The sequence below is a fragment of the Esox lucius genome, chromosome 1 (genome assembly GCF_011004845.1).
Source record: "Esox lucius isolate fEsoLuc1 chromosome 1, fEsoLuc1.pri, whole genome shotgun sequence".
Classification (NCBI taxonomy): Eukaryota; Metazoa; Chordata; class Actinopteri; order Esociformes; family Esocidae; genus Esox; species Esox lucius.
The window spans coordinates 21,368,336-21,393,096 of record NC_047569.1 but is presented as its reverse complement, the minus strand read 5'-3'; the positions used below and the strand labels follow the sequence as shown (position 1 = coordinate 21,393,096).

At 40.4% G+C, this 24,761-nt stretch overlaps 1 protein-coding gene across 2 annotated transcripts in view; it reads left to right on the top strand.

Annotated features, from left to right (window-relative positions):
• The first annotated feature begins 12,820 nt into the window (after positions 1 to 12,820).
• Positions 12,821 to 24,761, top strand: part of cadm1b (cell adhesion molecule 1b) — a 271,115-nt gene continuing 259,174 nt past the window's right edge. For both annotated transcript variants that reach the window (XM_020052485.3, XM_010892247.3), the window contains exon 1: positions 12,821 to 12,923. In XM_020052485.3, the coding sequence (XP_019908044.1) occupies positions 12,848 to 12,923 (76 nt within the window). In that variant the 5' untranslated portion in view covers positions 12,821 to 12,847. The remainder of the gene's footprint in view (positions 12,924 to 24,761) is intronic.

Here is a 24,761-nt window from a genome sequence, read left to right as displayed (position 1 = left end):
TGTGGGCGAAAATGCCTTGTTGATGCTAGAGGTCAGAGGAGAATGGGCCGACTGATTCAAGCTGATAGAAGAGCAACTTTGACTGAAATAACCACTCGTTACAACCGAGGTATGCAGCAAAGCATTTGTGAAGCCACAACACGCACAACCTTGAGGCGGATGGGCTACAACAGCAGAAGACCCCACCGGGTACCACTCATCTCCACTACAAATTGGAAAAAGAGGCTACAATTTGCACGAGCTCACCAAAATTGGACAGTTGAAGACTGGAAGAATGTTGCCTGGTCTGATGAGTCTCGATTTCTGTTGAGACATTCAGATAGTAGAGTCAGAATTTGGCATATCCAGAATGAGAACATGGATCCATCATGCCTTGTTACCACTGTGCAGGCTGGTGGTGGTGGTGTAATGGTGTGGGGGATGTTTTCTTGGCACACTTTAGGCCCCTTGGTGCCAATTGGGCATCGTTTAAATGCCACGGCCTACCTGAGCATTGTTTCTGACCATGTCCATCCCTTTATGACCACCATGTACTCATCCTCTGATGGCTACTTCCAGCAGGATAATGCACCATGTCACAAAGCTTGAATCATTTCAAATTGGTTTCTTGAACATGACAATGAGTTCACTGTACTGAACTGGCCCCCACAGTCACCAGATCTCAACCCAATAGAGCATCTTTGGGATGTGGTGGAACGGGAGCTTCGTGCCCTGGATGTGCATCCCACAAATCTCCATCAACTGCAAGATGCTATCCTATCAATATGGGCCAACATTTCTAAAGAATGCTTTCAGCACCTTGTTGAATCAATGCCACGTAGAATTAAGGCAGTTCTGAAGGCGAAAGGGGGTCAAACACAGTATTAGTATGGTGTTCATAATAATCCTTTAGGTGAGTGTATTAGCCAGTAACAGGCCTACTTGTATCGTAGTTGGATTAGTCATAAAAACTGAGCAATTGCTAGCGAGACTGAAGAAGAACTTTACACTGCCAAAGCTATTTCATTTCATGCCACAACAACATTCATTTTTCCTTCATTCTTTAATTACATTAATACAATAACTATCAATGTAGGTGATGATAACTGACTTTTTCATCAGGTGAAAAGACAAGAGAATTGCGGAAACGCCTCCTCTTTTACTGAGCAATTATTGGAATCAGGTAGACTAAATTAGAGTTGCAGATAAAACCTACAGGACAGTAAATCTTCAGGAACAGGGTTGGGCAGCCCTGAACTAGCTTGTCTTTGGTTAAATGCCTGCTGCATACTTTAGATTGTCCTGGCGTATTTGCACTAACCACTGCTTCTTCAGCTCAACCTAAAGCAGGAAGCTATGCGTACTAATAACTAGGGTTGCACTATATTGACAGAATGTGATATTGCTATATTGATATTCATTTCAATATTCTTAAACATAGTTAAAAACACAAGATATGGGAAAACCCATCAAAATAGATTCATAACATATGAAAACAAAGCATTTTCTTAAAGGGTTTATTTCTGACAGTCCTATTGGACTGTTACAACATTAATAAAGACCATGTCTACAGAACTGGACATGTTGTACTGGTGGTTAGTGATGGCCATTTGAGACTTCATTACCGTTCTTCTAGCAGCAGGATATTATGCTAGCAGTGCTATCTCATATTTTATTTTTCTAAATAAAAGCCATCATTGAAATATATAAGGTAATATAGTTAATCTACTCTGTACATTTTATTTTGAATGTCCATTCCAATGTTATTCTTGTCTGTTCTTTTGTCTTTTCAAACTAAGTATGCACATATGTCACATGGTATGCCCCATAAGGTATGCTCGTGTAGTGGAACTGTGTGCTCACACTTGCTTGTGACAGGGCAACTGGCCATGAAACATGTCATCATAGTGGTTTCAAGCGGGCTCTAAATCGAACACAACTAAATTAGGCCCCACAGCCAGGACGCATCTCTCCACAAAATGAATGGAATATTGCATACTTTCTGCCATGTTTTCGATTTTGATATTGCGCAACGTGATATTGCGATAACTGTATTGAGTCATATAATATAGGCCTAAATGATCAAGCACATTCGTTGTGTCTGCTCAGACTACCGTAATTCCCCGTTTATAGATGCACCATGTATAAACCGCACCAATGCGCAACTTAAGAGTTGTGAAAACACCTTTCATTGTATCTATTTTGACATATATTTCAGCATCACGGACAGAGATCGTAGGTCTAATTAGTCATTTGTGTAAACTTCACAGAAACTAAAGAAATGCACTGAATTACATGCTAATTTCTAGTAGGTAATCAAGGGGTGTTCAAAACCGCAAAACAAAAGTGACATTTGGCACAAAGTCGGCAAAGTTGTTGTAGTTTAAAAATAGCTATAAGGCCCGAACACGCTGATATCAGTCTTCAATAACATCTTTGAATTTATTTGTTACCTTAAATAACACCTACAATCACAGACTGTTGGACAATTATCTAAAGCAGCTGTGCAAAATGCTTCCATAACCAATTACACACAGTCAAAAAACATGGAGGAAAGAACAAGTTCACTAAACGACACTCATTTTCACCGATGGTTTTGTTATGAATTAGTGGTCTATTTTATTCTTATAGATAAATAGGCCTGAATGAGTGCATAAAGTAGAATGTAATAAATGCATAAAGTGACCATACAGTGCAAAACCTTCAATTTCAATAAGTGCTCCCTAATGTCCAAGTTGCTATCCTTTTTATGGGACACCTGGTTTGCAGATCCAAAAGCATTTGAATTATGCTGTTTAGGTTGTATTCGTTTTGAATGGTTAGATTTATATGCGCTTTGTTTGTATACATTAAAAAGCAAATGTTTAATAGCATTATTTTCAAAACAAACTAATGCATGTTAAATACATTGTGGTTAAAGTAGTGTATGATTTCATTTAATAATTTAATTAGAATTGTATTAACACCAATCATAATCAAACTATCGCAAAAATAAAAAACATACATTTTTAAAAGAGACATTTGGGAGCCAAGAGAGCTGTCTCTTTTTGTTGAGCTGAGCTGAACTAGCCGGCTCACTGAAAACAGCCGAAATCACTAGAATTATTTTAAAAGGGAAGTATGTCACTACCCTGAGTGCAAGTAGCCCATTGTCGTAACACTTGCAAAACTCCTGGGAGCTCTATAAGAAATGTAGCACACATTACCTTGGAAGATGCCGTCTCAACCTATTGATATCTGCAAGTATATACAACAAAACAAAAAACTATCTAGTGTCTCAAATCTTCTTAGACATATCTCGGGAAATGTAGCATAATGTTAACAAGCCCTTAATGGGTTCCTGAGTTGTCAGAGATGTTTATCTTTACAAGATACTCATGTCTGTGCCTTAACAATGGGTTTCATCCCAGCAGGACTGTTAATGTAGCTGGCATAGTCTGGATAGATCCTAGGTCTTCTACCCTTTCCAGGAAACCCCCCAGCCATTTCACAGTTTAGTTTTTGCCCTGAAATAGCTCACCAGATTCAACAGGTAAGGGCTTGTTAATTAGTTAAAAAGTTGATTCAGGTGTGCTAGCTCTGGGATACATCTAATAGATGGAAAGGCTGGGGTGTCCCCAGGAGACATTTGAAGACCTATGGAATAGATGTTTTGTGGGAGGTAATCATTTAACTTGTCATTTGCCAATATCAGATATTTGCGCGTTGCATATTGAATAGTCCACATTTAGCAGAATGCCCCGCCAACCAACAACTCGCTGAACCACCACTAGCTAAACTCTTTCAGATTTTGTATTTCTTTTTATCAGGGATGTCACTAGAAATTTATGGATGGGGGCTAATCCTCGTTTAAGGGGGTCTGGGCACACTCCCAAAACATATTTTCATCATGTATTTTTGAGTAACAACGAGTGGAAAATCTATCAAAATAAGGTTATTTTTGGTCAAGGTTGGCTAAAAGTGTCTCATAGTTTGTGCTAGACACTTATCTAATGCCTTACTCAGTCCACTCTGTCCTCTGTCCTCATCCATCCAACACCATCAAAAGACAGAAAAAGCAACTATATTTTATAGTAAATGAAACGTTAAATCGTGATTTCTCTGAATCATTTCAGATAATTTCGGATTTAATCTTTAGCCTGGTCATCTCGCAAAGTAATTAATAAAATGTATCATACAAAAAATTATAATAACCGGATCTCCCTTCCTCTGAATCGAATAAGTTGAAATATGTTGACGACTTAAAACCCAAACAAACATCAATCTCTGAAACAGGCAAGGTTTTGTAACTGTGTTCCGTTAAAACCATAGACTAACTAATCTCGTATAACCCGGTTATCCGCATATCCAACAGCAATTTTGAAAATCATCATCTAATCATTTGATAAAGTCATCAATGTCTACGATGATTATTAGTGACATAAAAAGGTCATTCTGCAAAAACACATTTATTATTTTTCAAGTCTAGTGTCATTTCAAGCTATATAAATCTATTGTTCAACTGTCATTCTTAGTTTTGCTTCTTTGTTTACTTTTTAAATAGTAAGTTCAATCTTTGCTATTGCTTGCAGGTATCAGCACATAGAGAGCACATAGAGACCACATAGAGAGCAGGAGTGAATCATTTTTCTGCCATCTGATTTAATGTGCATTAATGGTTTAACTTCAGATAACAAAGGTCTATTTCAAAAGTGATGTTACTTTGTGTCAGGGATAATAAAAGTGAACATTGTTCAACAAAGCTGCTTGTCACATGTAATTTCCAACAAATGCAGTTTTTTCCGCCACGCTATGTAATTTCCATCATAACACATATTTTTAGGAAGAAATCATAAAAATAACACAATCACACTTATAATATTTTATAGTTTTTTAAAATGGTGTAGTTATTGCTAAAATTAAATTATAGAATTGGAAAGATCATGATTTTGCCATGTAGGAAATTTAATGGAAGACTTGTGAAACAGTAGAAAGATATTGTCCCTAAAATACTGAAAATAAATACAGTTATACATTTGAGCACATCTGTGTGTGAAATTTCATTAAATATTTTGAAAACACATGTTCATAATTTTGTTCAAAAAACTACTTTTGTGGTGTGATGGAAATTATGTTTTTCTCAGAATGTTAGAATAAAATGACAAAAATTATACATAGGTGCTGGTCATCAAATTAGAATATCATCAAAAAGTTGATTTATTTCATTAATTCCATTCAAAAAGTGAAACTTGTATAATGTATACATTCATTCCACACAGACTGATATATTTCAAGTGTTTATTTCTTAAAATGTTGATGATTATAACTGACAACTAATGAGTAACTAATGAAAACCCCAAATTCAGTATCTCAGAAAATTTGAATATTGTGAAAAGGTTCAATATTGAAGACACCTGGTGCCACACTCTAATCAGCTAATTAACCCAAAACACCTGCGTCTCCTTCGTCTCTCCTCCATGAACTGCCACCTTAATGTGGTGGAGGGGTGTGAGTACTATGTTGTCTATGTTGTCTGGGGCTATATGCCCCTGGTAGGGTCTCCCAAGGCAAACAGGTCCTAGGCGACGAGTCAGACTAAGAGCGGTTCAAAACCCTTCAATGACGGAAAACATTTTGAGGACCGTGACGTCGCCCGGTATGGCGCAGCCGGGGCCCCACCCTGGAGCCAGGCCTGGGGTTGGGGCTCGTATGCGAGTGCCTGCCCGAAGGAGTGACGTGGGGCCGACTTCCCGTGGGCTCACCACCTGCAGGAGGCACCATAAGGGGTCGGTGCGCAGAGGATCGGGCGGCAGTTGAAGGCGGGGGCCTCGACAACCTGATCCCTGGACACGGAAACTAGTTCTAGGGACGTGGAACGTCACCTCGCTGGCGGGGAAGGAGCCTGAGATCGTGCATGAGGTTGAGAGGTTCCAACTAGAGATAGTGTTATGGAAATGTTGAATTAAGGTACATTTGAGATATGTCTGTCTTTCCATTTGGCTGTTATGTAAATATTTACTTTGATTGTGACACACATGTCTGTATAATATCAGAGAATTAACAGGTATTTGGGCCATGTCCTCCTGCCTAGACAAAGAAGGGTGTCAGGAATGTGTACCTTGGGAAGAAGTAAGATCAATTGGATCTTTAGGTAAACACAACAGTAAACATTATGGCAGGAAGGATAAGGTGGGGGAGGACAGCATTTGACTTGTGTGATAGAACAAAGGGAATATGTTTTATAAACAGGACAGATAGCAGCATCTTACCACACCCCTTTTTCTATGTAATAAAAACGGATTGTGCATGTTTTGAGTCAGAGACTCCTCGGATGATTATGTATGTAAGCGTTTGATGCATCTCTCATATTTGCAAATATTAATAAAACTGTTAGAATGTGCCAAGAGAACTTTGTCTCTGTACTTCCTTCTAAAAGAGTTCTGATCGATAAAATTACCATCACAATAGTCGGGATCACCTCCACGCATGGCTTGGGCTCTGGAACCACACTCCTTGAGAGAGGATGGACTCTTCACCACTCTGGAGTTGCCCATGGAGAGAGGCGGCGGGTGCAGAGTATCCAACCTTCTTGGAGTCTCTGGGAGGGGTGCTGGAAAGTGCTCCGACTGGGGACTCCATCGTGCTACTGGGGGACTTCAACGCCCACGTGTGCCTGTCGAGGCAGCAATCCCCGAGCCCGGTGGTGGACACCGGAAGTAAGGGATGGCGTCAAGCTGAAGAAGGAGTCCTATCAGGCCTGGTTGGCTTGTGGGACTCCTGAGGCAGCTGGCGGGTACTGGCAGGCCAAGCGGACTGCAGCCCGGGTGGTTGTGGAGGCAAAAACTCGGGCCTGGGAGGAGTTCGTTGAGGCCATGGAGAAGGAATATCGGCTGGCCTCGAAGAGATTCTGGCAAACCGTCCGGCGCCTCAGGAGAGGGAAACAGTGCCCTACCAACACTGTTTACAGTAGAGGTGGGCAGCTGTTGACCTCAACTGGGGATGTCGTCGGGCGGTGGAAGGAGTACTTCAAGGATCTCCTCAATCCCGCCGTCACGTCTAGTCACAGAGGTAGTCAAGAAACTCCTCTATGGCAAGGCACCGGGGGTGGATGAGATCCGCCCTGAGTACCTCAAGTCTCTGGATGTTGTGGGGCTGTCTTGGTTGACACGCCTGTGCAACATTGCATGGCGGTCGGGGACAGTGTCTCTGGGATGGCAGACCGGGGTGGTGGTCCCTCTTTTTAAGAAGGGGGACCGGAGGGTGTGTTCCAACTACAGGGGGATCACACTTCTCAGCCTCCCTGGGAAAGTCTATGCCAGGGTACTGGAGAGGAGTATACGGTCGATAGTAGAACCTCGGATTCAGGAGGAACAGTGTGGTTTTCGTCCGGGCCGTGAAACACTGGACCAGCTCTATACCCTCTACGGGGTGCTGGAGGGTTCATGGGAGTTCGCCCAACCAATCCACATGTGTTTTGTGGATTTGGAGAAGGCATTCGACTGTGTCCCTTGCGACATCCTGTGGAGAGTGCTTCGGGAATATGGGGTCCTGGGTCATTTGCTAAGGGCTGTCAGGTCCCTGTACGACCGAAGCAGGAGCTTGGTCTGCATTGCCGGCAGTAAGTCAGACTTGTTCCCAGTGCATGTTGGACTCCGGCAGGGCTGCCCTTTGTCGCCGGTTCTGTTAATTTTTATGGACAGAATTTCTAGGCACAGCCAGGGGCCAAAGGGTGTCAGGTTTGGGGACCACACGATTTCGTCTCTGCTCTTTGCGGATTATGTTGTCGTGTTGGCCCCTTCAAACCAGGACCTTCAGCATGCACTGGGACGGTTTGCAGCCGAGTGTGAAGCGGTGGGGATGAAAATTAGTACCTCCAAATCCGAGGCCATAGTCCTCAGTCGGAAAAGGGTGGCTTTACCCACTTCAGGTTGGTGGAGAGTGCCTGCCTCAAGTGGAGGAGTTTAAGTATCTAGGGGTCTTGTTCACGAGTGAGGGAAGGATGGAACGGGAGATTGACAGACGGATAGGAGCAGCTTCTGCATTAATGCGGTCGATGTATTGGTCTATTCGTGGTGAAGAAAGAGCTGAGCCGCCAGGCAAAGCTCTCGATTTACCGGTCAATCTACGTTCCTACTCTCACCTATGGTCATGAGCTTTGGGTCATGACCGAAAGGACAAGATCCCGGATACAGGCGACCAAAATGAGCTTTCTCAGCAGAGTGGCTGGGCGATCCCTTAGGGAGGAGCTCAGAGTAGAGCCACTGCTCCTCCACATCGAGAGGGATCAGCTGAGGTGGCTTGGGCATCTGTTCCGGATGCCTCCTGAAAGCGTTCTCGGGAAGGTGTTCCGGGCCCGTCCCACCGGGAGGAGACCCCTGGGAAGACCTAGGACATGCTGGAGGGACTATGTCTCCCGGCTGGCCTGGGAACGCCTTGGTGTCCCCTCGGAAAAGCTGGAGGAAGTGTCTAGGGAGAGGGAAGTCTGGGCATCTCTGCTTAGACTGCTGCCCCCGCGACCCGGCCCCGGATAAGCGGAAGAAGATGGATGGATGGACCTGCAAAGGCCTTTAAATGGTCTCTCAGTCTAGTTCATGGGGAAGACTGCTGACTTGACAGCTGTCCAAAAGACGACCATTGACACCTTGCACAAGGAGGGCAAGACACAAAAGGTCATAGCTAAAGAGGCTGGCTGTTGACAGAGCTCTGTGTCCAAGCACATTAATAGAGAGGTGAAGGGAAAGAAAAGATGTGGTTGAAAAAAGTGTACAAGCAATAGGGATAACCGCACCCTGGAGAGGATTGTGAAACAAAACCCATTCAAAAATGTGGGGGAGATTCACTGAGTGGACTGCAGCTGGAGTCAGTGCTTCAAGAACCACCACGCACAGACGAATGCAAGACATGGATTTCAGCTGTCACATTCCTTGTATCAAGCCACTCTTGAACAAGAAACAGCGTCACCTGGGCTAAAGACAAAAAGGACTGGATTGCTGCTGAGTTATGTTCTCTGATGAGAGTCAGTGATGGTTTGGGGTGCCATGTCATCTGCTGGTGTTGGTCCACTGTGTTTTCTGAGGTCCAAGGTCAACGCAGCCGTCTACCAGGAAGTTTTAGAGCACTTCATGCTTCCTGCTGCTGACCAACTTTAAGCAGAGATGCAGATTTCCTTTTCCAACAGGACTTGGCACCTGCACACAGTGCCAAAGCTACCAGTACCTGGTTTAAGGACCATGGTATCCCTGTTCTTAATTGGCCAGCAAACTCGCCTGACCTTAACCCTAAAGAAAATCTATGGGGTAGTGTGAAGAGAAAGATGCGATACGCCAGACCCAACAATGTAGAAGAGCTGAAGGCAATTATCAGAGCAACCTCGGCTCTCATAACACCTGAGCAGTGCCACAGACTGATCGACTCCATGCCACGCCCCATTGCTGCAGTAATTCAGGCAAAAGGAGCCCCAACTAAGTATTGAGTGCTGTACATGCTCATACTTTTCATGTTCATACTTTTCAGTTGGCCAACAGTTCTAAAAATATTTTTTTTGTATTGGTCTTAAGTAATATTCTAATTTTCTGAGATACTGAATTTGGGATTTTTATTTGTTATAATCAGTTATAATCATCACAATTAAAAGAAATAAACATTTGAAACATATCAGTCTGTGTGTAATGAATGAATATAATATCCAAGTTTTACTTTTTGAATTGTATACTGAAATAAATCAACGTTTTGATGATATGCTAATTTGATGACCAGCACTTGTATTATTTAAATAATTCCATCACAGCCACTATCAGGAAGTATTTCATCACAATATGGTGAAATTAAATATATCGATATTATAAAAGTTTCCAGAACGAAATGGACCATAGTTGAAGTATGACTCAAAAATGTTTGCTCACATGTCATTAATGGTCATTTTTGAAATTTCAGGGGAAATATGTTCAGGTAGGCTATAGTTGGTTAGTGTCGAAAATTCGACCCAGCTATTATCTACCACCTTACTATTTTGTTGAATTATATTATAATTGTTTTTTATTTGTATTAAAAATGACAGATCGTAGTCTTTTCAGATCGTAGTCTTTTCTTGCCTTCCGGTAAAGAAAAAAAATTAGCACTTGATATTACCTGATGGGCAAAAGAACACAGACACTGGACAGAGGACATTTGGAAAAAAGTGTTACGGACAGACAAATCTAAGTTTGAGGTGGATCACAAAGAACAACATTTGTGAAACGCAGACCAAATGAAAATATGCTAGAGGAGTGCTTGATGCCATCTTTCAAGCATAGTGGGGGCAATGTAATAGTCTGGGGGTGTTTTGGTGGTGGTAAAGTGGGAGATTTGTACAGGGTCTAAGGGATCTTGAAGAAAGAAGGCTATCACTTCATTTTGCAACCCCATGCCATACCCTGTGTACGACGTTTGATTGGTGCCAGTTTCCTCCTACAACAGGACAATGACCCAAAGCACAGCTCCAAACTATGCAATAACTATTTAGGGGAGAAGCAGTCAGCTGGTATTCTGTCTATAATGGAGTGGTCAGCACAGTCACCGGATCTAAACCCTATTGAGCTGTTGTGGGAGAAGCTTGACCGTCTAATAGGTAAGCGTAAGAAGTGCCCATCAAGCCAATCCAACTTGTGCTTCAGAAACTGGTAAAATCTCTTCAGATTTCCTGAAAAAATTTACAAACCAGAATGCCAAATGTCTGCAAGGCTATAATTGATGTAAATTGAGGACTCTTTGATGAAAGTTTGAAGGACACAATTATTATTTCAATTACAAATAATTATTTAATGTATGTTTTTATGGAAAACAAAGACAATTTGAAATGACTCCAAACTTTTGAACGAGAGTGTAAATAACTATGTTTTGAGGTTCTGTGCATCTGACTGGCTTATGAGGTGGGATGGCCATACTAGCCTTAGACACAATGACAAACTAAATCAAAACCAACTGCATTGCAGGGCTTAATCCCCAGATAACTCCCTGAAACCATGGTCACTTCCTACCACATGCACACATGCATCCACACACACACACACACACACACACACACACACTCACTCAAGCATGTGCGCACACACAGTCATTTATTCACTTAAGCATCCACACATGCACTCCTGACACACACACATGCAGTCATGCACACACACACACACACACACAGTGTAGTTGACTGAGGCTGGTCATTACTACAGAGGACCCAGATGAAGAGAGCCAGTCATCTGATCCAGTCACATCCATTATTCATCTTGCTGGGGAAAGACGGTTGGTCGGCTTCTCTGAGACGTCCAGGAACCCCATCTATCCTCATGAGTGCAGGAAAGACACACAAGTGGAAGGAGCCAGCAAAACTGAGAAGCAGACAACAGAAGTTTATATGTGTGCCTATTTTGAAATTGCAACTAAATTCACATTCTAGTGATTTAGCAGACTCTGTTATCCAGAGAATGTTGGATTCCAGAAGTAACAGATTTTGACATACCAATTAAATGTAATATCTACTGTCAGGCATAAAACGAAGACTGTGTTCATGTCTAAAGACACCAAACTCAATAAAAAGGGCCACAAATGATCTCCATGTAGCTCAACAGTAAATGTTTGAAAAAAGTCAAATAAAGCAACAGCAGGGCCATTGCTACATGTGTGATATACAATTTCTTACAGGTGCATATATATTATTTGCTAGCAAAGAAAGTAGCAAGTAACAAACACCTTTTGTAAGTCACGGCTACACTTACGAGTGACAGACTGGGCAGGCAAGCTGCCAGGGATAATGACATCAGAAATGAATTTGAAGGGAGTGAATTCATTCAAACCGCAGCTATAGAAACTGCTCGACATGAGTGAAGTTTTAAATGCTATCTGCTCATCCCCTGGAATGAGGATTGACGTAAAGTGTCACTGAATAGATTGCGTAATTAGCTGCACGGGCATCTTTCTGACACCATAAAAAGATAAATGAGATTCAACATTATCATGCATACTCCTTCATCGTTCATACACACATGCTTGTGACACTGTTTCACCCAGGTTGGATTCTGGAGAGTAAGTATATTTGTCGAAGATAAGACTGAAGGGGAGTTATTTTACAGTAATTGACGGAGGATGAGAGTGAGGTAGAGAGTCAGACAGACTGAATGAAAGACAGCGAGACAAGTATGGCAAATGCGTAGTGTTTGAACTCAATCTTTTTGATAGGTTCCAAATACCTTATGCATTTCGCACGGAATAATATTTATTGGTGATTCTAGTAAGTCAAGCGACAAACTGTTTAACTCAGGGAATAACACAGGGGGCGCTCTGTGAGTGACAAATAACTCCGTGGATAGCCTAGCATATTTGTTAAAACCAACTATACCGGCAGTGTGTTTTTTCAGAATAATGATCCATGGTCGTGATTGACAAGTAATTTGGAAAACAACATTTGCATACGCTGCAATTTACACTGTATTGCTTTCCTTGTTGCCTAATACAAAATTAATATAAATGGGTTTAGCATAAACAGCAACTTGATACAGTATATATATTTTTTACATTAATTTATTTCAACAACTTGTAACAGTGATTCATTGATTGTAACAGTCATTCAAGACAACAGCATATTGATAATAACTTATTGTAGGCTATAATAATTAGTTTTGATGGCATTTTACAATTGGACTGGAAATAGTTGTAAACATGTAATAATAGGCTATATGAACCCAGTTTCGACTTATACTCAGAACATTATTAAATCAAGCCAACATATAGTAGAAGTGACTCTAAAGTCACGCATTCTCGTTTGATAAAATATTCCTAGTATTTGCGCCCTCCCTCCTCTTGCATCCTCTTGGCCGTCTGTAGGTGATTTAGCGCCGCCAGTTTCGAGCAGGTGTCCAACATGGCGATCACGGGAAACGGATCTCTCACTATTACTCTCTCTGTTTTCGTGATTTCCGCGGCATTTCTTCTAAAAGGTAGGTTACTAACTCGTGATGCATGGGTGCAAAAAAAAATGTTTCAGCTTAGAGAGTAAAAGAACATACCTACAACATGTGATGGTTGGTTGCAGGGGGCGCGTGAGCTTCTCCTAAATCTCAGCATCGTCACAATTTGCTTATTTTGCTACTTCAACTTGCAATGTTTTTAGAAGTGTTTGCTGTAACACGTGTTTCTATACAATACATGTGCCATTGTTTTGGCGGACCTTTGGATTACTGGCTGTTCATTTTGTAATGTGAAAGTAGCCTGTTATGTACACTTAAAATGTTGAGGAAACGAGTAAATCGGAAAAACGACAAATAGCCCAAATTCATTCATAAAAAGGACAGTGTAACGTCAGGTAATCACTGTAACTTAAAATCTGTGACATTTGCCAGTGGAAAATATTCCTCTAATGCAACATGTACAGTTTTCAGGGAAAATGTATTAGAAATGTTCACAGTTGCAAATATACATTTATGATCAGTAACTCAAATGCCTACTACACTCTACCCTGAAGTGAGGTCCGCGCTTTAGTGCGCTGAAAAAACACGCAATGCAGCTACAGTAGGTTACACTCACGTCAGTGTCTCCTCAACGGCGATGAACAGATTTCGGCGCATAGGCTCTAACCAACAATTGCGTTACAGAATAGACTGTATGCTACTATTTCCCTCTGATCGACTAACCTATTAAAATACTTCGGAATTACTGAATCGTAAGGATGGAGTTTAAAGCTGGACTGTTCGGGTAGTCTGTACTTGGACGGAGTTGGGTGTACGCAGTAGCCTACCTGGGAAATAATGTAGGCTTACATGTTGGCTATTAAGATATGCTCTGCAATATTACTGTAAGCCAACTATTGTGGTGCCGACACTGAGAAGCGTTTTCCCCCCAGATGTTTTCCCCCATCATTAAATTTCCTAACGTGCAGTAAATGTTAAGATTGGAATGCATTTTTTTTTGTCTTTTCTGTCATGCTTAACGTTCTTTACTGCTATTTGCCTGGATGTAACATTTCATTTGATGTACAATAGGAACTCAAAATCCACTGCATGTGTGTGTCTACTGATGGATGGATGTTTAGGAGAGTTTGCTGCTGGTGTTCCCACCCTTAATCGCTACTCCACAACCAACCCAATTGTGCTTACAGTAGTCTGTAGCACTCAGGAAGTACATCCTTTGTGAAAGCCTATAGTCTCATCAGTCTTCTCAAGCACCCCCTGTAGATAGGCCAATTTTCCCCAGGGGTCCTAGTATCCCTGGTTGGGAACTACTGGTCTGTAGGATTATACTCATTGTTGTTCAGAATGTTTGGTAGGTCTATAAGATTACACCATTTATTAATCAGAAGCCTATCCAACCAAGAGGGTAAGCAAATATGTGTACAAATATAGAACTGTTGAATAGGATGGAGGGTGCTTTCAGTAACAGTACACTTTGACATGCTGTGAAGTCAGTGACTATGTAAGAATTTTTTATCAAACAGTGATTAAATCCAGTTCAACAGCTCCAACATCCCAGAATCAAGTAACCAAAATGAAACCGCTTTTTTTTTATGTAAACCCTGCACCTAGGTAGGATTCATAACCATAGTCTTACTCAAAGATTTTTCATATCCTGTTACAAAATCATCTGACAGCCGTGCTGACCGAAAACCAATAGGTGGCACTAAAGACCTATTTATTGACAAAATGAGTAACTTGTTAAAATGTAGCTAACAAGCTACACATTATACCAATTACAGACATATTTTTTATTATGGTTTCTACAGTGGCACTGTAGTTACTGCGTTCACAATGTAAACAGCAAGGTGCTGAAACATTGCTGCTAACTTAGTGAGTTATTTTCGCAGCTGATCATTTCTGTTGAACAATTGTTTTGGGATTTGAGTCACAATTTTGAGCTTCAAATTAGCTTTCTTTTACAATACATTGTACTTTTGTTATGACTAATAATCATGGAGCAAACCACATTTGACATGTTTGTATAATAAACAGTCAGTAACTTTCTAATTGCAAAGGAACATTTATTTCACCTAACACCAGTTGTAATTTAAATCTATTCTTCTTCTTTTTGGTCTAGATGAATGTATAGTAGTTTGATGTGCATGTTAATATAAATGTTGTTAGGGTGTTGTTAATGCTAGCTAGTTGGTCTAGTTAAATTTACCTGACAATCAGGGGATGCCAGTGCCACAATGCGCTGTAGGTGCCCACATGATCCAACACTTAAGACAATACGCATTAGCAAATTATGAGATTCAGGAAATTAAAGCAGCTAGTGTCATAGGCAATGCACCATAGTACTATCCATCTACAGTGACTGGAGCCAGCAATGGTAACGTGCACAAACTATTTTGAATGCATTTCAATGAAGGGGAAGGTAGGCACTGCATATAGAAAATCCATATTCTGGCACCTTTCTTGAGATTTTGATGTAGCTTTAGTGCATTTTTCAATTTAAGAAACACTGAGAAAAACATTGAAAGACAAAAATTATATAAAAGTGTGTCATTGGACTTTTTATTTGGCTTTTCGTAACTGCTATATTAATAGATTTTCACAGGGTAGTCACTGCCTACCCAGCCTGCTCATCATTGCCATTTACGCCATTTTAGAATACACAATATAGTTCCAAATGCCAAATGGTTCAATAATTGTTGATGTTTGAAAGACCAACAGAACCTGATCATTAATTTTGTTTTCTTGGTTTTGCACCTTGGGGTGCGAAGATTGGCATACTAGAGCTGTACAGCCAATGCAGCATCGCAGGAAGTACGCACGTATGTAACTCTGTTGGAAAACGTGATTATGTTCATTATAAACATATCAGCAGTGCTACTACGTTTTAGTATCAACATATCCCAGTGCTATTGATCCTTAATTACTCAAGGTCACGTTCAGTGTCAGCATATGATAAGTGCAGTTTTCCTACCATTGGAAACGGGCTGCTTGGGGCAGTTATGAACGTGTTAGTAGTTAAACTGAGTGGCTGTTTTTTAAGGTATTGCGGGCGGGCATTTCCGCAACTGACTTTCAGACAGAGGGTTGCGAGTTAAATTCCAGCAAGAGGCATGGAATTTCTTTGTTGCGAAATTGTGTTGATTAGACAGGTCTTTTTCTGTTTTTGTAAACTTAACTTTCACTCTAGCCATAATCTAAGTACTGTGATGCCTCACCTTTACCTTAATCTAACCTCAACCTTATTCATAACCGTAACACCACAAATCCCTGACCTTAACCCTATGTTAACCTCAATCGTTATTCGTAATGAGGTGTTTTTCATTTTGAATTGATTACGTTAATGACCAATATACAGTAATAGCAAAACGGAACATAATAATGAGTCATTAAAGACCAGTAGCACTGGGTATATGTTCATAGCGAATGTAATTGCACTAATTTATGTCCATTCTGAACGTAACCACGTTTTAAAAAAGAGTTACATATGAACGTAATTCCTGAGAGGTGTAGTTGCAACGGTACAGCTGTACCAACTCTGGATTGTCAGGAACATTATTAATCAGGTTTGGTAAGATTGCTAGACTAACAAAGGCAACAAAAACAACAACTTTTAAAAAACAGCAAGGCCTGCACACTGCAATGTTTCTTAATACAGATTTATTGGCAGCATTTCCATCAGAATGAGTGTTCACATCCCAAATCATCACAATAACTGGGTGGCACATGTGGTTGAAAATGTATATGGAGAATACAAGAAATTGGCGACCTGGATGGCGAGAGAAATCAACATGACATATTCATGTGAGAAATTGATATCATATCAGGTTTAGGAGACCATAGGCACTGCTTTATAGTGAGAATAGAGTAACAGTCTAAGCGCAAAGTCCGATCTAGATCTTGCTTAGCTGGACTGGGCTGTGGAGACGTTCATCAACACTGGTTGGTTTTTATCTAGAAAGCTGCAAGCAAAGGAAAAGGAAAAAAGATTTTAAATGACTGTGCAAGGGTCTTGTAAATAATGTTTGTAAAAATCCATCTCTTACAGAGGCATTAATCAAGGTGAGAGATGGATAGCCTCTCAGATGAACTGCTGAGATAAGATGCTGAATGTAAAAAAGGTTTTTGTTTGAACCTTATAACGTGTTGTCCCTGTGTCTCTCCAGGGGGTTCCTCTATTATAAGCCATGATCTGATCATGGTGTTTCAGACGATTGCATAATGCTTTTTTATTGTCAGCTCCAGCTCATTCATCAGAGCTGAATGATGGTGAAGTGGATCAATAGAAGCTGTCATGGAGCCTTAGGTAGGCCTGTACAGCTTTTTGAGTTTGTCTCTGAGAAACAAAGGAAACATACACTTGTTATTTTGCTTAGCTTTGCCATACAGTTTGCTATGTGTGACACAGATTGTGATTGAAGATGGCTGTGGGAGTTCTCTTGGAGACTTTGGTTTTAAAACTGAGTGATGTAGGGCTGCTGTAATGTGCTCTCTTGTCTGTGCTGATTCTTCACCCCGATACTTCACAGGCCTTGATAACTAAACTGGAATCTACTCAGCCAAGCATCAGCTATACCAGTGTTGATGATTCCGGGTCCAGGCTACTGATACTGCCGACTTGACTTCTTCTGAATGCTGCTAGCAGATTTAAAAGATATGTGAGAAGAGCCGCATTGTGTTTACATTCTGGTTCGAAAATTGTACAGTTCTTACAACCTCTGGTTAAATCCATTTATCCAATTTCCAGTGAAGTTTACCAACCAAGCTAATGGCCCATTGATAAGTGCCAGTTTGTCTAGTTGATTATCTGTTACACAATTCCTTTTTGTGTTTAGAGTACTGTTTAAAAGTATTAGGCTGTCTGAGAAGAATGTTTATCTTTCTGGGCTGTAAGTGTTTATTCCCTTACAAAAATTAGAATATACAGTGGGGAGAACAAGTTTTTGATACACTGCCGATTTTGCAGGGTTTCCTACTTACAAAGCATGTAGAGGTCTGTAATTCATAGGTACACTTCAACTGTGAGAGACGGAATCTAAAACAAAAATCCAGAAAATCACATAGTATGATTTTTAAATAATTTATTTGCATTTTATTGCATGACATAAGTATTTGATAACCTACCAACCAGTAAGAATTCCGTCTCTCACAGACCTGTTAGTTTTTTCTTTAAGAAGCCCTCCTGTTCTCCACTCATTACCTGTATTAACTGCACCTGTTTGAACTGGTTACCTGTATAAAAGACACCTGTCCACACACTCAATCAAACAGACTCCAACCTCTCCACAATGGCCAAGACCAGCTGTGTAAGGACATCAGGGATATAATTGTAGACCTGCACAAGGCTGGGATGGACTACAGGACAATAGGCAAGCAGCTTGGTGAGAAGGCAACCACTCTTGGCGCAATTATTAGAAAATGGAAGAAGTTCAAGATAACGGTCAATCTCCCTCGGTCTAGGGCTCCATGCAAGATCTCACCTCGTGGGGCATCAATGATCATGAGGAAGGTGAGGGATCAGCCCAGAACTACACGGCAGGACCTGGTCAATGACCTGAAGAGAGCTGGGACCACAGTCTCATAGAAAACCATTAGTAACACACTACAAAGTCATGGATTAAAATCCTGCAGCGTACGAAAGGTCCCCCTGCTCAAGCCAGAGCATGTGCAGCTCTGTCTGAAGTTTGCCAATGACCATCTGGATGATCCAGAGGAGGAATGGGAGAAGGTCATGTGGTTTGATGAGACAAAAATAGAGCTTTTTGGTCTAAACTCCACTTGCCGTGTTTGGAGGAAGAAGAAGGATGAGTACAACCCCAAGAACACCATCCCAACCGTTAAGCATGGAGGTGGAAACATCATTCTTTGGGGATGCTTTTCTGCAAAGGAGACAGGACGACTGCACCTTATTGAGGGGAGGATGGATGGGGCCATGTATCGCGAGATCTTGGTCAACAACCTCCTTCCCTCAGTAAGAGCATTGAAGATGGGTCGTGGCTGGGTCTTCCAGCATGACAACGATCCGAAACACACAGCCAGGGCAAATAAGGAGTGGCTCTGTAAGAAGCATCTCAAGGTCCTGGAGTGGCCTAGCCAGTCTCCAGACCTGAACCCAACAGAAAATCTTTGGAGGGAGCTGAAAGTCCGTATTGCCCAGCGACAGCCCTGAAACCTGAATGATCTGGAGAAGGTCTCTATGGAGGAGTGGGCCGAAATCCCTGCGTGCAAACCTGGTCAAGAACTACAGGAAACATATGATCTCTGTAATTGCAAACAAAGGTTTCTGTACCAAATATTAAGTTCTGCTTTTCTGATGTATCAAATACTTGCAATAAAATGCAAATTAATTACTTAAAAATCATACAATGTGATTTTCGTGATTGTTGTTTTAGATTCCGTCACTCACAGTTGAAGAGTACCTATGATAAAAATTACAGACTTCTACATGCTTTGTAAGTAGGAAAACCTGCAAAATCGGCAGTGTATCAAATACTTGTTCTCCCCACTGTATACAAATACATATGAATTATGAGCTTTTAAAATGACTTAATATTTTTGTGACCTCCCTTAGAATCACAGAATTAAATTTAGATATGGTGGTCTTCTGTGTTTTTTTCCAGATGTATTCCACAAACTTAATGGTATAGGTGATACAAAAAATACTATGAAAATCTTTGAGTTCTGGACCATGTAATACTACCGTGAACTAAAGTAAATTGCAGAACGCAAGCACAGACTATTCTATACATCCAAACATGCTGTAGATAAAGCAAACTGTAGCTTGTTAACAGGTTAGCACTACTCATGACAATTCTAAAGTTTTGTTGGCTGGCTGGCATCTTATCTGTTCCTCTTATCCACTCTAAAGTGTGAGCCCAAAACTGTTTAGTTCCCTGAGGGGGCTTCAATAGGGCAGAGACAAGACAATCGTTAATGAAAACAGGTTAATTCAATTGTTTTCTGCCCTATTCACCCTCTGGCCGGGTTCTCCCTAGGTCCTTACTCTACATCCCCAGCATGGCCTTGCCCCACTACAGCCTTACAGAAAATGCTGCTTTTGTTAAAACAGAATCAAGAGAAATCTGTACCTCTGACCTTTTCCCCCCATTATAAAACCTTATAAACAACAGTACTGTTGTGAAAAATGTATGGACCATTTCTCAGAAAACAATAAATAAATAAAAAACTCTGTAAATTCTAAGGTTGAATAAGTGTGAACATCCCACAACTACTGCTTTGTGGAAGCACATTTTGCTTGGATTACAGAAGTAATTATTTTTGATTTATTTTATTTTAACCGACAGTCAGGTGAATAAGTACAGCCCCTGAAAAAAAAAATCTTAAACATTTTCACACATTGATATCTGAGCTAAATTCCAACCACATTCAATGATAAAGGAACCCCAATTTAACAAATCACACAAAACATTAATTAATGTTGAAAATGAATGCATTTCCATATGGGGAAAAAAGCTCTGACATCAGTAGTTTTACCATCACATAAAGTGGCTAAAATTAGAATCAGGTGCCCTAAAACATTTGATGCACCTTTAATGATTAAATAATAACATGGGAGGGGCAGCCTTCTGTAGTTATTAGAAATGTGGTCTGGTTCGGTCTTAACCATATGGCTGTGTGGTAACACATCAAGCCCAGATTAAAAGACCTAGGCGAAGCCATCAAAAGAAATATGGTTGATGCCCATTGTGGTGTGAACACAGAGGGCACAATGCAGTTGGCGGTCAGTTGAAAAGAGGCTGAGTCAAGGTTTTTCCTGGCGGAAAATTAGTCAAAGGTGGTACCCCAACCCCCGCTACCCCGCACTCTTCTGGCCACGTGAAAAAGAAAACTATTATAGTATTAAATCTGCCCTGTTGTCCACGTCCACTTGAGCAGCTAATGCACACTACAATGTTCTCCCTAATACAATAGCAACCTAAAAAACAAGCAATAAATCAATTCTTTACATATTGACATGTCACATATTTAATATATATATATTTATATATATATATTATTATTTTTTATTTTTTTTCTCCATAATATAGGATTTGACTCTAATGTGTTTTCTTTTAGTTCTCCTCTGCCTGTCCAGGACTAGTAGACATTTTATTGAATTTAAGTGCATCCAGCCTATAGATTCTGCTTGGCTGTTTTCCTAAGCCCTCAAACACATTGGCTCCACGGAGCATATCATTCCCTCGTCATTATGTCTGAGCCACCCGAAAACATTTTGCCATTTTGCATCAAAACTATGTTTATTAGAAGATCTAGGAACCACATCAAAATATGAAATCACTCATCAAGCTTTATAATTAATCACAGTCAATATTATTTTTGTCATTATACTATGTTCTTGTTAATTTGAATTGCATTAAAAATACATCAGAGCTGTAGGCCTATATATTACAGCCTTGTTACGTAGTTTTTTCCTCCATCCTTGCCTTGACGCCACCGTACGTATCCCCCTCTCTAGACTTCCTTCAGCTGTAGGCTACTTGGCTATGCTGCTTGTGCTCATCCAGTGTCTTCACGTTCATGTATTAATATTGTAAGTGACTTAATTATGTTAATTGTATATATTTACACAGTATATTGCATACAAAATATTTTTGGGAACAGTAGCCTACATCTAATCTAAACCAGTAATCTGTCTGTCTTGCGAGCTCTATTAAAAAAAATCTGTGATTCTACTAAACGTAATCTGAAAATTTTTTGTTTTTTTATGTGGATTGGATGTACTTTAGGCTTTATTTAGTTTTATTTAAATATTTTGACATGCTTGGGTGTAAAAGAAAACTAGGTTCTAGGTGTTTTTCTGACATTAGTCATCTCTGTGATGTCAAATCACCAAGTAATAGTAATTATATTACTATCCATAAAACAGGTCATAAACATTTTATTGTTTCAAGCTTTAATTAATAGCTAGGCCACATTCAAATCACGTTATTTTCAACACAGTTCATTTATTATGTCACATCTTTTCAATTCATAACCTCCACAGTCACAAACACCCATTACTTAACCGCTACACATATTTTGACGTTCTGTTTAAGGTTTGTCCTTCCATTTCTGTGCTCCTGGTTGGACATTATTCTTAGCCTTGCTAATGGGTTCCTTGTTGCTAGCTATAGAGAGCTAGTCTAAGTCTTTGTTTGCTTCTTTACAATTTCCGTAGTGTATGCTGTAGCAGACAAGGGAGGGATTAGCAATTTGTTGTCCTGGTCTCTAGCTGCCATTATAGTTTCTTGTAGTAAGTGAACTTTGCTCCCTATGGCGTTCTTATAGTATATATACAATGGCTAGAACAGGATTGCTGGAACAGAATTGGCTGTAATTGCTTTGGTGCTGGTGTTAGGGTATAAATCTGTTTGGCTGTTGGTGTTAAGAGTATCACTGATTGGCTGTTGGTAAAACAAACCATTTTTACTGACAAATGTTGAATCATAACACTGTATTGAAAAAGGTGCAAAGACACAAAACACAAATCCCTTCATCATTAAAATTCTTCTTTTTAATAGATGTGTAACTTTATTGGTAGTACTGAATACTAAGATTGACTGACTAATTAATCATTATATTTAACCCAACCACATGCCCCCCCTGATCTTCTATTCTTCTAACTCTATCTGTAAATTGACTTGCCCAAGCCCATTAAAAATTGTCCAATTGTTGGGGAAACCTACCCATTTGGCAACAAGTTTCCTCCTACGGTTGCATTCGCTGCAGTATATCGCTGGTAGGCTTTTTAGCGTGTGAGCGTAAAAATGATGTTATACCATGCCAACATACAGAGGCATGGCAGAGGATTATGGGAAGGCGACTGCCTTTGAGTATTATATGCAGAAAAATGTATATTAAATAAAAAGAACCCAAACAAATCAAAACGCTCCTTGCTGTCGTCTTCCTTTAGGTACAGGGCTCAATCAAAACACTCCTCGCTGTCCTCTTCCTTTAGGTTCAGGGCTCAATCAAAACACTCCTCGCTGTCCTCTTCCTTTAGGTACAGGGCTCAATCAAAACACTCCTTGCTGTCGTCTTCCTTTAGGTTCAGGGTTCAATCAAAACACTCCTCGCTGTCCTCTTCCTTTAGGTACAGGACACAATCAAAATACTCCTCGCTGTCCTCTTCCTTTAGTTACTGTACAGGGCTAAATCAAAAAACTCGCTGTCCTCTTCCTTCAGGCACTGGGGCTTCGTCGTTGGTTTGGTTATGAGCGAGGATTCCTCACTGGTCTCCCTGTCGGCGTCCTTTAGCCCTTTGGCTCTCTCTCTTCCCCAGCGTCCATCTGCACCTGTCTTAAATAGGGTGTCCCTCAGCTGATTGTCAATCTGGCCATATTACGCACAGCTGAGACGACACCCTCATGTTGGCTGCGTCGAAGTACATGAGTGAACTGTCAGCTCTTGGGCTGAATTTGTAGTTCCCCAGACTGCACAAACATGACCTTCATGGGAGGTAAGAAAGGAAGAAACTTCTTCTCTCAAAATAGAATATCAAGACAAGAGTGACATTTGGCCATAACTAGCGGAACAATGTTCTCTGGATAGATTTGGCTAAGATATAAGATGTTTCCTGCAATGCAAGACACAATTTTTGATGAAAAAGAAAAATTGCCTCTGAACAGAAGAACAGAATACCAAACTAAATACATGAGCGGTAGTATGGTTTGGGGCTGCTTTGCTGTGTCAATTTATTTTAGATTATTAAATTATTGCACAGTATAATCTTTCAGTGTCATTTGTACAATTAGGTAACATGTCAATAAGTGTTGATGTAAATATTGCATTTTCATGTGTCCAAATGTGTAAAGAAGTTGATAAAAAGTTAAAAAGAAACATTTCCAAGGTGGGGAACTTTGTCCACATGACTGAGGTACATGTGGATTCTGCATTTTTATCTCACTCCTTAAAAAAGAGTTCAAGCTCAGAGAAATTGTGAGGGATCTCATGTACACAGCAATCTAGGCCAGTCCATAGAATTTGTATAGGATTAACGTCCAAGCTCTGACTTGGAAGTTCCAGGACATGGTCTTCCTTTTTGTGAGCCTTTCCTTGTTGATTTGGCTGTGTGCTTGGGATCGTTGTTCTTTTGAAATGTGAAATTCTCCCCCTTCAGCTTTCTAGCAGAAGGCAGCAGGTTTGTGCCAACACATTTTGATATTTGGAGATATTCATCGTCCCCTATTTCCTGACCAAAGCCCCTCTCCCTGCTGAACAGAAGAAAACCACATAGCATGATGCTTCCACCACCATGCTTGACAGCAGGTGTGTAGTGCTGACCAGGAGTACTGTGTAGGGATGGAATTTCATGAGGGGGGCAAGGAACTTGGACTTAAGTTGACTTGGAGGGCACCAAGGCCATCAGCCAGGTCAATTAAGCAAAATAGCCAATTACATTGCTCCGAAAACAAAGAATCCAATTCTATTAAGAAATAAATAACCAATTACTATAGATTAGTGATTTAATAAAGCTTGCATGTGACCACATCCTTTCGTGACTAAGAACTAGTCTGTCAGTCTTCTCCTACCCTTTGTGTGTGTCGGTCCTCAAACTAACCTTTGATTCACCAGCCACTGTTGCAGGTAGATAAATACAGCTCTGGAAAAAATTAAGAGACCACTGCAAAATTATCAGTTTCTCTGGTTTTACTATTCATAAGTATGTGTTTGAGTACAATTAACATTTTTGTTTTATTCTATAAACTACTGACAACATAACTCCCAAATTCCAAATAAAAATATTGTCATTTAGAGTATTTATTTGTAGAAAACAACAACTGGTCAAAATAACCAAAAAAGATGCATTGTTTTCAGACCTCAAATAATGCAAAGAAAACTAATTCATATTCATTTTTCAACAACAAAAGG